The 15231-nt window shown below is 42.2% G+C and overlaps 1 protein-coding gene across 1 annotated transcript in view; it reads right to left on the bottom strand.

Annotated features, from left to right (window-relative positions):
* POU6F2 (POU class 6 homeobox 2) overlaps positions 1-1018 on the bottom strand; it is a 323217-nt gene extending 322199 nt beyond the window's left edge. The window contains exon 1 of the mRNA XM_063405148.1: positions 205-1018. Coding sequence (XP_063261218.1) covers positions 205-309 — 105 coding nt within the window. The 5' untranslated portion in view covers positions 310-1018. The remainder of the gene's footprint in view (positions 1-204) is intronic.
* Positions 1019-15231: the final 14213 nt, after the last annotated feature.

Raw genomic sequence — 15231 nt, 5'->3', positions numbered from 1 at the left:
GGTAATTCAGGTTTTTCCAGTGATTCCCTGACCAGATTATTGTGTCTCTTTTGCCTTTCTCACTTTCAGTACTACATTCGCTGGTAGCTGAAGATACAGATAGAAAGATGGTACTGTAAATATGAATTATGTGAATCATATGGTTAGACCCTTGTGAAAAAAAAAAAAAATAAAAGGGGAGTTGAGAAATGGCTGACTCCATACCTGACCAATTACAGCTTGCATGGTCCCTGTGTCCTGCTGAGCTGAAAGATCGCAATCCATCATATGTAGTCTTTGAAAAGGAGAATGGGGGTTTCTGGCATGCATCTGTCAATCAACTTCTGCACTCACAACCATCACCAAAAGCAAGGGAAAAAAGTCAAGCTGCTCCACCAAATAGGATGAAATAGTCATGTGACCTTCAGCACACTCACACACATACATACTTCCATAGAACATATGAATTTTCTGCAGATATGAAATGACATTGACAAATACCCAATACCAAGTAAATAAAGTGAGACAAACAGCTACTCACCAAAGAGAAAACACTTGCTGTAATCTTCAGCCTAAAGATTTAATATACCTAAAAGGTGTTTTAAACTGAGTGTTTTCTTTAGAGCCTAAACTTTTCAGATAAGAAATATATTATACATGCAGACAGTGGTCAGAACTTTAACCCTTTGTGTCCTCTTGCAGCCTTTATTTTTTTTTCTCCCCTTTATGCTTCTACTTTATGGCTTTTTGAGTTCTCAGGGCTTTTTTCTTTAAGTTTCTTTTGTGTCAAAGTGAAGTGGCTTGTGTTGCCTTCTTTGAATTTGCAGAGATTATGAGAACTTGATAGAAAAAATTGCTAACAGGAAAAAAAGGAGCAGAGACTGAGAAACCTGTGTCTGTACTCACAAGTCAAAACATCTCTCTGCTTTACTCCACCAGAAGTCAAATGTTTTCTTTACTGGAAATATATATTTAAGTATTAGTTTATGCGAGCTGTGATGAGCACTCAAAATATTAAATATTCAGACTATGTAAATCCTTCTTACAGAATCTTTTCCATTTTGAAGGTTAGCAGAGTTTTGGTTCATTCACTGCTCCACTGAGCTGACATAAAATGTTGTTACTTAGGAAGGCAAACATTACCATTTTTTTTTAAATTGAAGCAGTTTGTTTCATATATCTTCCCCTCTGAGTTAATATTTGCAAGAATTTCCAGAGTATTTTTTATTCTTGTCAAAATATGTCAGCCACTTGTCTCCAAAAATGGAGTGTCCTGAACGACACGCTGCAGCATTGATTGCTGATCCGTTATTGGCCAGTGATTGCTGAAGGGTGACATTAATGTAACCTCATAGCACTTTAACCCTTTGAAGATCAATACAGTCCTCTGGCAATACACTAGAATAACAGCCCATATACTTTTTTGCTGTAATATAGCTTCATATAAATATTAGTGCATCCTTCTGTCCTCCTCAAATTGTATTTCAGTTATTAGTGTAAAAAACACACTTTACAAAAAATGTCAGAAGCAAAAATACAGGAAAAAAAAAAAAGCAGCCTATTCTCTATGCTTAACCTAACACACCCTTTTCATTTCAGTAAGTTTCTGGCAATATTTTGGCATTATTATTTCATTTTTAAAGGCATTGAAAATATTGATCTTAGCTTTTATGGTCAAGGAAATGTGATAATGTCAACAATATTCTAATGGTAGGCACTTGCCAATCTAATATTTCCCACCACATAATTTCAAGATTCAACATCCAGAAGTGTTTGAAATGTGATGGAGTGCATGTGTATGTGTATATATTATTTATATGTGTGTAGGCATGTATATATGTGCATATGCATGCAAGTATAGAAAAAATGAAATGTATGTTGAGGGAGTGAGATAGGCAGGGATTATCCAGCTTACTTTGCATTCTTTGGGTTTTTATAATGCAATTATATTTTTAAATGTTAAGAAAAAACTTAAGAAAATAAATTTTGATACATATTTAAAAAAATTAGAAATAAGAACAATTCACATGCAGATGAATGGGGACTGAAAAGTGCTCCTTAGACAACAAAACGTTTTAGCATAACAAATTTTTAAATCAAGCATTTTTAGAAAAATATAGAATATTAACAATGAAACATTGCCTCTGGGAGGAGGAAAGAGTACTTGAAATGTTGTTTCCAACATCTGGTATGCATTTCATCTATAAGCAAATTAAAATGCACCATTTGGGCTGAAATCTTATCTGCTTCTTACTCATGAAAGAAAATACACTGAACTAATACCTTGGGCTGGCTTCTGGTCAGCTGCGAATTTGCTGCGGTCTCTTCCTCCAGGACAATTCTATGGAAAATCCAGGCAGTTGTAGTATTGTGAAGGCCATAATCAACATCCATATCATTGCAAGCAATTCAAAATACAACTGGTAAGTGGGCAAGTAGAGGAGATTGCCTCAGCTGCCTCCAGGAAAACAGACATGCTAAAAATCAAATACTGATCATGAATTTGAAAGGAAAGTTAAGGATGCCTATTTTATAGTTTTTTCAAGAAGAGCCTTTCTGCAGCAGGTATGCATAACCGTTCAAATTCCTCCAACTCATTTAAGTAACTAAACCTGGCAATTAGCACTGTGGGGTTTTTATTAGCGGAGACACTGACATGGACATTTGTTACAGAACACAAATAAGCACAGCGTTGTACACAAGTCTGCTGCACCCTTACACACCAACAAACCAACCAGTGGCTTGCCCACAACACCAGCAGAGCTGCAAGAGCTCCTTCCTCCCAAAATGAGATATATGATGTCTTTATACTGTAATTAACCTACACTTCCAGGAAAAGCCAATCTACTATCCAAAATGTAAAACAACATCCTGCAACTAATGTGTCTGCATAAATTACAGCGCCATTGTTAATCTGAACAGCTGCAAGAGTCTCCTCTGCTACTGCTGGAGTTGCTCTTACCTCTGAAGAGCTTTGTCCTCAGCCAAATCTACCTAATCCTGTGTGTAGTGGCTGCACAACTGGTGGCTGAGCACTGTTTCATCTTTAGTTCTCATCCTTCAGGCCTTCCACTGGCCATCTCCTAAAAGGTGTTGGTCCCATTTTGTCTTTTTACTTACTCTGAGGAATTATCTCCCTAACATCTCCCACTCCCCCTACTCCCTCCCCTGAAAACACACACTTCCTTTGTTGCTGGAAAGGTGATTTACCTCTCCTGTCAGCAGTCAAAAAGGTGAGGGAGCAAGATAGTGCCTAATCTGCCACAGGGCAGACTCAGATGGAGAGCACAGTACAAAAGGGAACTTGACTTGCCAGATTTGCTCTAGCATGAGCATCTTGAGGAAAAGTATTGAAGGACAGAATGACAAATACTGCTTACCAACCAGCTGTGCTGTATCTCCAAGAGAGACCTGCTGGTCTCCTTTGAAACTTTTTATCCATGGCTCTCCTTCAGCATACCTGAGAGGAAAACAGTTATGGAGTCACAGCTATCTACTGCAGCTATACCTTCCTACATGTATCTCCCTTCAGCACTTGTCACAAAGGGCCAGGTTTGCATTGCTGTACCTAAAATATTGGAGAGAGGGCTTACACAGGGAGGAGGCTGATTGATAACGTAATCTTTGACAGTGCAAATTCAAAGTGGTACAAAGCCTGTGTTTCAAGTTGCACACTGGATTTCTGGCAGCCAGGGAAAATGTAACACTGAGTACCTTTAACTGCAGTAGACTTTCCCTGATTATTTGAAACAATTTTTTAAAAGGCACTTTTGAATAGAATAATGTGCTTGATTTTACCTCACAGATACACAGCTAAGAACTTGTGAAAAGAATATTACTGTAAAAAATAACTTCTTTCCTGTCTCCCAGCAGAATATATGTTTCCTGGGTGGCAAAAGTTAGTATTTAGAATTATACAGCAATGCAAACCCCAATTACTTCATAGCTAAAATGTGTTAAAACAAAAGGTCATTTTTAATGCTCATTATTTATGATTGTCTATGGTTCATTCCTTCATGAACTAGAAGCCTTGTGATCAGCAGAGTCCAGGGGTTTACTAAAATACCTTTAGGCACCTGTTCACATGCCATAGCAGAACTTCCTGCAGATTTAGTGAATTGCTGAGGAGCGAGACACTCCTGCTTCTTACAGCATTGGTACACTAGGGGGACTCTTTTTCCTCTTTTCTCGAGTGCCAGATGCAGGGCACTGTCAGAGCAAGCTGTTGTACCTCACATTACAGGCCCTTTACTCACCACTTAAACACACAAGACCCAGTCTTGCGCTCTTCGAAAATTAACAAATCTAATTCTAAACTGCCACTTACTCTTCCTCCCTCTCTCACTCTCTCTATCCATCTCTGCCAAACAGACACACTAGCATTTTGCATCTTGATTTTCATGGATATGTGAGTGGGGTTTCTGCATGAGTAAACTTCTGCTGAATTTTGCTAATTCAAAAATAATTGTTTTGTATTAAGAGACAGTAATGGATTACAGTTCCTGCCTCTGCAAGCCCTTTTTGGCCAATCACTTTTACATTTCAGAGTGTATTTTACTATTAAGAAAACCTCTAACATTTCTAATTTCCCCTCCTCCAGATTTCATTAATGTATAATTTCTGGGTTTCTCCCACTGCCCCAGAGCTCCATTTTTCAAAATCCAAGCTACAGGGACATACTCACTCACTTCAAGAATGACACTTGCTTCTCTTCCTATATCATGTAAAGGAAATCCAGGAAAAGATGTTTCTGGGTAAATTGCTAGAACAAGCCATAATCTAAATTATACTCATTTCTGTATAGCCAGTGGGACAGCTTTCCCTGAGTGCTTATCCTTCACTGTCTAAAGAAAACATCTGCAAAAAACTTTCTTTTTCTTGTTATTTTAGAGAAAAAGGACTTGCTGTAACACTTTGTATCTTTGGGAAGGTAGGAATAAATTCTCCCCCTTTCCTTCTAGATCTAAGAAGCTGGTTTTAATGAAAAATTATTTTTCTGTATCAGGAAGGACAAATGTTCAACAGATCTTTCAGTTTCCTGATTCAATTAGAATTTACATAAAATGAAAAATCTAAGAAATGGGAATGGGATTCTTTCTCCATAGTAAACTATATAGTGAAGAGATAGCCCCTTTCTCCTCTACTCCTGTGTTAAGTGATGGGAAGTGATTACACCAATGATGATGGGATCTAGTTAATCAGAGGACAAGCAAGTCTTACACCTCTCAGGTGAAATGGAATTGTGGAGGAAAAACATGTTGAGAGGCAGGATGGATTATCAAGAAAGGGTGGTATTGACTGGGTAAGGTTTAAGAATATACTGCCCAGGTACATTCCCAACTCCAGCACTCTAATAAAACCACGTTCTTCATGTCTCGTGGTGTCTTCTGCAGTATCTGGTGCAATGGGCGTTTTAAGACCTCTTCTTATTGGATATACCATGGATAATAATGGAGATTATCACCATGTGGCTATATCACCTACAATAATGGAGATTTACACCATGTGAAGAACAGACCATATTTGGGTGAACTAACGTCATTCATGTGAGGCAAATAAGATATCTGAATGTGCGAAAAGAGGATTCTGTTTGTGAGTGGCATCACCTTTTTCCAAAACTTTTCCAAAATATTTGGCAGGATTTAGAACATGTCAAGGACAGCAGAAACATAAAAAAAAAATGCATACTTTTCTGTTCATTGAGAAATAGGAATTTATTAATTAGTTGTATCAGTAACTATGTAACTCTTCAGAGCAGTAATGCTCTTACCACACTGGCATGGTTATAGAGTAAAGGGGTGGAGTTTCTAGCACTGTTTAATTGCCACCCACATCATGGCAGGGGCATGGTTTCAGCAGGAAGAAGACAGGGCCAGAAATGGAAGGATCATCTATCACCAAGCTCAAGAGAGGGGATGTGCAGGTTTCAGGGTCAGTCTAGAAGAGCTGGCCCCTCTCTGCCACCAGCAGTCCCTTTTGTGTTCCTCTGAGTGGTGGATTTTATGGTTTGGTGCCGAAAGACAGCACCAAGCAAGCCTGAGATGCCGCTCCAAGAGAAAGAAAAGGGAGAGAGCAGTGGTGGCACAAAGCCAAGCCCAGCTAAGTACACTCTTTTATCAATACTGTTGTGGTTATTGCAATTTTTCAGTAAATTGTGATTTCATCTTAAAATGTCTCTTAGTGTTTTTTCTATTGTTGGAATGGAATGGGGAAAAGAGGGCAGCTTGAGTGGGTTTGATTTTCCTGCTTGGTTTTAAACCAGCACACACACCAGCAGGGGAAAGCAGATGGTTTCACAGTGTGTGTGATGGTGATTAACTTCTTGTTCACTGGTATATTTGCTTTCATTTACTTGAGCTGTAAATTGCTCATCTTGCATAGGTGCTAATTCCACTTCAACATGACACACTGAAGTGACAGCATCATCAGAGACAAAAAAATGAGTGGAGGTGGATGTGACAGAAGGGGTGTGTAATGCCAGTGAAAGCACACATTTCCTACACACGACATATGCCTCAGATCCCCAGCTCCTAAGTAGATGCCTCTCTTCCATAGAAAAAAAAATAAGCTCAAATAAAATTATGTACACATATACCTGCTCTTCTCTTGCTCCAAGCATTGTAGATGATGTTTGAATATTTCCTCCATATAACAAAGGTACGCTATATACGGATATGTACTTCCTGGGATTAAATTAGGACATGTCTCAGTGAGAAATGTTTGATCTTCTCATAATCAGTTCACAAAATCTGGTTGCAGACTTTATATCCTGCTGTATATTACATAGGGTCAGGAGAGAACATGTGATAGGTTTGAGGTACTAAAAGAGCCGCCATGTACTAATTGTTCCTGAGTTTGCTTCATTTATCAGTAAACCGTGCTATTTGCTTATTCACAGGGGAAAGTCAATAAGTTATGACATTTATTATAAATGCACTTAATAGAAAAACCTATATTTCAGTTTTCCTCATAATTTTTCCTTTAAGATGTTTATGACTCTTTGTCAGACTTTTATGCTCAGACACCTGCTGAGGATCAGTTTGTGGTCTACAGTTTGGCCATATGTTAACCAGAAGCTTACGTGGTGAGGCAGGATACGTTCATGGAAGGCAGTCAGCTGATGGGTTGATGAATACTTTGACACCCTTTGGCTTAGGAGGTGCCTCAATGACCAAATGTTTGAGGAATAAGTTATGCAAGAAGACTGTCAGGGAGCAGCAAGTGCCTCCTGTTCACTGAAGGCAGGCAAGCCAGCAGCTGCTGCTGACCCTAGCACAGGCCATGGCCTCATTGACAGGGCACCATCCCACAGGCCCTGGTCCACACAGGCAGAGCCAGCAGCTAGTAACATGTTTGTCCTGGTTTGAAAGACAGATATCTGCTAGGAAGGGGCAGGACCTCCCTAGAGATGGAGAGTTCAAATCCCCTCCCTCCAAATTATTCTAATTAAAAAAAAAAAAAATTAAAGGAGCTTTCAGACAGAGCTATGGGGGTAGGAATAACAGTTTTTTACTAGTATATATGACAAAATGACAAACAAACAATAACTACAGCATCAATAATAAACAGAACCAAGAACCTTGAGGGCTGTCTTTCACAAAAGCCCAGAGCAGTTTGATCTCGGCGCCCCTGCAGGACTCCGAGAGGCCGAACTGGAAGGAAGGAAAGTCCCGGACCCGTGGATGAGATGAGGAGCTCTGCGCTGGCAGCTGGAGCAGCAGGGGTGTCCCAGCAGGGCTGGGCAGTGCAGGGCTACAGAGTAGCCGGGTAACCTCAAAGCTCGGAAGAAGCAGCGGCGGTGGGGGGAGAGGCTGGAGAAAGCGAGCTCAGGATTCCCGGGTACACGAGCAGATGACGATAGATTTCCCAGGACGAGGCAGAGGCAGAGGGCAGCCTGACCGTCCTCCTCGGCGCTGAGAGCGAGAGTGCCTCCCCCTCCCCCAGATCTGTCTTTTTGCCTTTCCCAAAGCTCATCATCTCTCCCCTCTGAGGGACACTCCCAGGGACTCAAAAACAATAGGTGTAGCTCCTGCTGCCATATCCCTCAAGTACTCCTTTTGTTCTGACTCAGTAGTCATCAAGGCTTCTTGGAAACTTATGGGAAAAAATTCTGTGAGAGGGAAAAAAAAAAACCAAACCAACAAACAAAACAAAAACAAAAACAAAAACAAAAACAAAAACAAAAACAAACAAACAAACAAACAAACAAACAAAAAACCCCACCACCAAATCTAACCCCCAACAATGTTCCAAAAAGACCCTCTGATACATAGAGTGAATGAGCCAGGGGCCAGCCAGGGAGATGGAAACAGTCCTGGAGACAAGACTGTATCATGGGTCCCAGATCCATCCAGGAGTCAGGGCTGGAGACAAGTTATGACCTAGGTCTGAGAGATCCATCCGGGATAGCAGCTCTCTGCAGTGATTTTTAAAGATTCCTCAAATGAACAGGTATGTTCTGGGAACTTTCTGTACTCGTTGCACCAGTTTTGCAAACTCATTACAATGTGTATACTAGAAGACTGTTTTCCATATTTTCATCTAATAATTAATAAGAAAAATTAGTTTCTTTGTATCTGAATGATATCATTAGTCATTTCACCACACTGACAATCACAGGTGGTTTCATGTGGGCATATAAAAAGCAAACTCTTCAGTCCTTCTTGACATCTCTCCTGCAGGCATGTTGGGCCACTAAAGAGAGGCAGTTGCCTTTTAGTGTTAGATGTCCACCTATCCATTAGGTGGACACCTCCTTATCCATGTCATCAACAACCTTCCTTTTCACTACATAGCTGCAGAATTCATTTAAAAGTTCATCAGCAAGCTTTATTCATGCTCCTGGAAACTAAAGTGTATCCCTACAAACATCAGGGACATGAACTGCATCGCACTGATCCACCAAGGTTTGGTCTCTTGTAGTGCCTGGACTGATTGGGCACTTTCTCCCATGAAACTTCCCAATAGAAGCTCAGCTGCCATCATGCCAGCCATGGATATTTCCTCTTTTAAGAGGCAGACACCAATCCTGAAAGCAGCTGGACTGACACCACCAGCCCCATGTTCAGAGCCCACCCACACACCTCCAGCTCAGCCAGCCGGCACAGGCTGGATCTGGTTGTGACTGCATGGAGCTGGACTCCAGCAATTTACTCATGAGTGGAGTCCTCTTGACACATCCCTCAGGCTCCACCCTTCACAGTTTACCGTCATCAAGTCTAGGAAACAGGGAAGTTCATGCTCAGGTGTTTTGAACTTAGATTGCAAAAAACCATCATTCAAGAATGTAGGTTTTCTTGTCCACATCATATTCTGGACTTCATGGCACCCATGAGGAAGAAAAGCTCTATCTCATGGTATAGTTCTACAGCCCCCATCCTCCCCTTCAGCTGAAGGTATGACAGAAGAGACATCCCCTACGAGAGACATCAATAAACGCTCCTTGCATGAGGAACTGCAGGGTAGAAATAGGTACCTCGATGTCATGTGGAGTGACACAAATGTCTGCTCCAGTCTGAAGACCCTGGGGGAGGCAATTGCACCTGGAGGCATGAGTAAATCACAGGGTGACAATAAGCCATGAATGGGATATAGGAAAAAGTATTCCTGTGTGTCAGGCAAGAAAAGCAACCATTGTGCAAAGCCCTGGTAAGAACTCACCCATACCACTATGGATATTTCTCATTCCTCATGTCCTAAAAAGACAAATTCCATCTGGAACAAATGCAGACAAAGATTAAGCAGATGATTTATAGGCATGGAGTACCTACAGAAGAAACATGATGACTGGAAGGAGCAATACAAAGGCAGATAGGATTGTCGCCATCTTCAAGAAAGGGATCAAGAATGAAGGCGAAAGGAGAAAAAGTTATTAAAGTGCAAGGAAAAATATGGTGAAGAACACAAAAACATTTGTGACCTCTTTCTAAAAAGACAACCTCGCCATAAACAGTGCACTAGGAAGTGTCCCTTGATGCATTGGTGAGGAATGGTGGTGAAGCCACACATGCTCTTTACATCCCTGCAAAGTTCATGCAGAGGGAACAAAAACTGTCTCTTTCATCTCTGGCATGACCACAACCAAAAGACTGTCTTGGGTATAAATGCCCTTATTCACACAGTATGAAAGTACACACCAATTTTGGCACCAACATACAAAGTTACAATAATAGTACCTCTCTTAATCTTTTAGTACTCCAACTACTAAATTTTAAAGAAAGGGGAGACTTGAATAGGGCTTTAGGTAAGAACATCTTCCCACATATAGATATGCAAATATCTGTAAGAAAGAGAGATAAAGTGTTACCTAGAATCAAAAAACCAAAACTTTTTAAACAACATTAAGAGTGGTAAGATAAAAAGCAATTCTTTGATGAAAGCTTTCAGGTGCACAAATATGGCTACATACACGTGTGGTACAGGATTTTTACAATTTTTGTAAGATTAATTAATTAGTATATCTAGAAGGTACATCCAATAGGAGATCAGTTGCTCCAGTAACACATCCTTGGCTCTGCCCCTTGGAGTTGGTCCAGGGGGTCCTTTGCCTTATATCTTGTTGTGTCTCTCAAATTTTGGTGAAAAACAAGCTGTCTGTGTCAGAAATTCTCTTCTTGAAAATTAGACTAAACAGAATTTCAATAATCTGTTAAAAAGGGTTAGCTTATTGTTCTAAAATGTGTGAGAGAGTAGGAAAAATACTAGAATAGATACAACTATATATTAAAAATCTAGAAAGCAACAAATATATAAAAAAGTTAAAAGTCTTTAGGCATCATGAGAAATGAGCTCTAAAGTTTTACTCCATTACTGAAGTGTGCCTTGTATCCCTTATAAACCCAGCCAGTGGATGTGTTTGTTATTGATCAAATAGGAGTTTCAGACAAGCCCTGCCTTAGCCTCAGAGTTTTGGCAGATGCTTAAGTTTAGGTGGCTTGCACTTAAAATTGCCTCAGTCCACAAGTTCTAAGGATGGCAGATTAGGTCTATGTCTTGGTTTGAAAGACAGGTATCTGCTAGGAAGGGGGCAGGACCTCCCTAGAGATGGAGAATTCAAATCTCCTCCCTCCAAATTATTACAATATTGAATATTAAAGGGGCTTTCAGGCAGACGCATGGGGATAGGAATAACAGTTCTTTACTAGTATATGACAAAGCAAACAACAGCAACTACAGCATTAATAATAAACAGAACCAGGAACCTTGAGGGCTTTCTTTCACAAAAGCCCGGGGCAGTTTGATATTGGTGCCCCTACAGGACTCCAGGAGGCCAAGCTGGAAGGGTGGAAAGTCCCAGGGCGGTGGATGAGATGAGGAGCTCTGCGCTGGTAGCTGGAGCGGCTGGAGTGTCGCGGCAGGGCTTGGCAGTGCAGGGCTACAGAGTAGCAGGAGAGCCTCAAAGCTCGGAAGAAGCAGTGGCGGTGGGGGGAGGGCTGGAGAAAGCGAGCTCAGGATTCCTGGGTACATGAGCAGATGATGGTAGGACAGAGTGATGGCTGTGAACTCTTCCTGCAGCAGCAAGTGGCAGCCTGACCGTCCTCCCCGATGCTGAGAGCAAGAGAGAGCAACTGCACCCCCAGCTCTTTTACCTTTCCCAAAGTTCGTGTTATCTCGCTCCTCTGAGAGAAAACTCCCAGAGACCTAAAAACAATAGGTTAGCCCAGTGATACCATCTCCTTTGGCCACTTCTTTGTTTCAGTCAAAGATTCAGTACTTAATCTCTAGCAATTTATGGGGAAAAAAAATTCTATAAAAAAAAGGAAAAAAACCAACAAACAAATCTAACCCCCAACAGTCTATTATAAAATGAGTTATTTATTGAATAAACAGGAGATAACAGACAAAAGGCCTTAAACAGAGTTACTTACTACACATTATAAAACAGAATAACTACTAGTAGATCACATAAAACAGTGCATGATATTTGCTACCTACATTAAAGCTAGCAAAGAAATAGTATAGATTGGGACTCAATGTAACTTACACCAAATTGACAATACGGTACACAGAATCCTTTCACTGAACCGTAAAAGAGTAACCACAAAGCAGGCATCCCAGCTTTGGGGAGAAAGTTCTACACATTTCCAGGGAACGTGCAGAAGACTTCTGCTTTGTGAAAGTTTGGTGTAGCATTTATAATTTGTGAAGTGTCTGTCAGTCAAAAATTCCAGCTTATCTCTCTACATCTCACTTCCACAGTGAAATGAAAGCATTACTCCCATGGTGCCAAAATAACCCACCATAAGACAAGCTATCCTGATTGAGTTATTTCATCAGTCAGCAAGCTCATGTGAAGCTCATGTAAGAGGCAAGATGCCCTGAGTTATTTCACCAGCCAACAAGCAAAAGATAAGATCTTGGGGGTGGGGGATGGTGGTGAGATGCCTTGCTACAGTTAATAGAGGAGCTGCACATTTTGGGTTCAGTGAGACAAGTGGATGTGACTACGATGAGCCATTTTCACAGTTTGGAAGTCATGTTTGCTTGACTGCTTTGGGCAGAGATCCAAATGTTCGAGAACTAAAAACTACTGACCTTTTCATCACAGCAGTGTCACCTCTATTCACTTGTTTTTTCAAAGTGTCTGTTTCCCTGGTGGTCTTACGGCACTGTCCATTTCAGCCTACAGCTCTGGCTACACTTTGGCTTTCCTCTGGCCTGCAGCTGCTGAAATCAGCCCCCATATACCCCAGGAAAAGGAGTAGACCAGTTAAGACCAGTTAAGTCCCTGGTCTTTCCTCATTATGGAACTTCAAAGACATTAGCTCTGGCACAGAATGGGGCAGTTGATAGGAGTGGTCTCTGGGGTGTGGGGTTGGATTATCCCATGGCCGGAGAGAGGAGTAACAGCACAAGGTTGAGTGCCTGGAAGCTGTTGTCTAGTATATAGCCACCAAGGGCAGGGACAAACTCATGGACACAAGGACAGCCTCAGAGCCAGAACTCCAAAGACCTTCCTCTGAAGGCATAATATTGTGCTCAGTTTTGGGCCTCTCACTGAAAAAAAGATATTGAGGCACTGGAGCAAGTCCAGGTCAATAAAGCTGGTGAGGGGTTTGGAACAAAAGTCTCATGCAGAGCAGTTGAGGGAGCTGGGGTTGCTTAGCCAGGAGAAGAGGAGGCTCAGAGGGACTTTATCCCTCTCTACAACTGCCTGAAAGGAGGTTATAGACAGGTGAGGGTCAATCTCTTCTCCCAGTTAGCAAGCAACAGGATGAGAGAAAATCACCTCAAGTTGCACAAGGGGAGGTTTAGATTAGATGTCAGGAAACCTTTTTGCACTGAAAGGGGTTTAAAACACTGGAACAGACTGACCAAAAGAATGGAGATGCCACCATCCCTGGAAGTGTTCAAAAACACATGTGGATATAACATGTGAGGACATGGTTTAATGGGGAACATTGTGGTGCTGCTGGGTTGATGGCTAGACTTGATGGTCTTAACAGCCTTTTCCAACCTTAAGTATTCTGTGGTTCAATAATTCTATGAAGGAAGCTGGACAGAAGTGTGGTGGGCATAGCTGCAGTGAGGGGGGTTGCTCATGGGGACTCCTATGTCCCACTCACAGAACTGGCCCAGGGTCAGCTCAAAGACATCCAAGAGAAAGTCCTTAAGAAGATATTGTAATTACTTGGTGGGGGCTGAAGGAGGCTGGATGCTGAAGGTGGTTGCTGAAGGTTCCCTGTTGCAAGACCAGCTCCTAGTAGGGCCATGCTCAAAGCCCATTGGATAGATGGAAATCCTGTTTCAGACTTCAAGGAACAGATGCCAGCTTCTCAGAAGATGAGAAGGAGCACAAAGCCAAGTGGTAAGATCAAGAAAATGCCTTCTGGAAGAACATTTGAAGAGCACTGCAAAGCACTCTGTCTTCAATCCCTGTGAAGTAGGGGACAGCAGCCATAAGAAATGAGATATGGAGATATTGGCATGATCCCAGTGCTTTGGAATACCCACTGGTGCCCTACCAGGCACACAGAAATTTGTGCTCCTAAAGTTGATCAGATAGCTGGCAAGTGGTCACTCTCAGAAGCCCCTGAGATGAATCCCCATGTAGGGCAAAAGAGGGCTTGGGCATCTTCTGGAGGCAGGGCCAGCCTGTAGGAGGAGTAGACAGGTCTTTCCCACATTCTCTGAGAATAGCTGGTGGTCACTGTTGGGGTCACGGAGGAATTTTCCTCAAGGCAGTTTTGCATGCCTCTGAAGCAACTGAGCATGACCACTGCTGAGGGGTCATCTGATCCCCTTGTACATTGTTTGGTCCCTTTGGCAGTCTCTCCTGATCAGGCTACATGAGGATGGCCTGTCATGCCCTGCATCTGTCGGGAAGAAGAATTTTTTTTACCCCACAGTAGGCTGCAAGTGTCCCTGGTGTATTTGGTTTTTTGATTTCCTTTGCCATACAGAGCACAACCTCCTGCCGGGGCTCTTGTTTGGGCCATTTTGGCCAGGTGCCAGGTGCTCTAGCTCCTTGAAGGTATCCCTCATGACCCTCATTTGAGGAATAGAAGCTTTGCCGACTCCCAGGATGTGCCCCAAGGGTGACCCAAGGGGGTTGCTTCTTGTCCTCCTCTAGCACTGAGCACAGCCCCTTATCAGAGCTCTGGGCCCCTGTGGCTCCATTCTTGCCTGCTGCCCTCACACCTCCAAGGCACCACTCGTGCCCTGGCTCTCTCTGCCTCTCTTGGCCATTGCAAGAGCCAAGTGGGGCTGAGCTCTGCTCTTGCCTTCCCTTCATTTGCCATGGGCTTCTTGCATCTGTCCAGAGCTGCCACTTTTCAGTTCTCCTGCCTGCAAGCACAGGACACACACAAGAGTGCTTTTCATGCATCCCTGGCCTGGGAGCACAGCAGTGAAGCAAATCTTGGAAGGCAAAAAGTGTGTTACACTTTGGAACATGTCCATGATAGTTCACACCTTTTGTGTCGTTGCTTCTGATTCTCATTCTTCATGTTCTCACCCTTCAGGAAACAGGACCTGCTGGGCCTGCATTCCTGCTGCTGCATTCTATAGCTCTTTCACTTCCCTTTGCCATACTACAGAGGACTTTTCAAGCTAAACTGAAGAACACATCAGCCTGCTCCTGGCTACACATGCACATTGGGTTGTGAGCAGCAGCTCTGAAAGTGATCCAGAAAACAAAAATTAAAATCATATCCTATTTCCAGTTGTAACCTGTGTGTCATGTGTTTGTTGAATGTGTTTTCTGATCAGAAACTCCCTGGAACTTCACACAAAGAACAGTCTCACCATCAA

This window comes from Prinia subflava, chromosome 1, assembly GCF_021018805.1.
Source record: "Prinia subflava isolate CZ2003 ecotype Zambia chromosome 1, Cam_Psub_1.2, whole genome shotgun sequence".
In the NCBI taxonomy this organism is placed as follows: Eukaryota; Metazoa; Chordata; class Aves; order Passeriformes; family Cisticolidae; genus Prinia; species Prinia subflava.
This window is presented reverse-complemented; position numbering and strand designations above follow the sequence as displayed.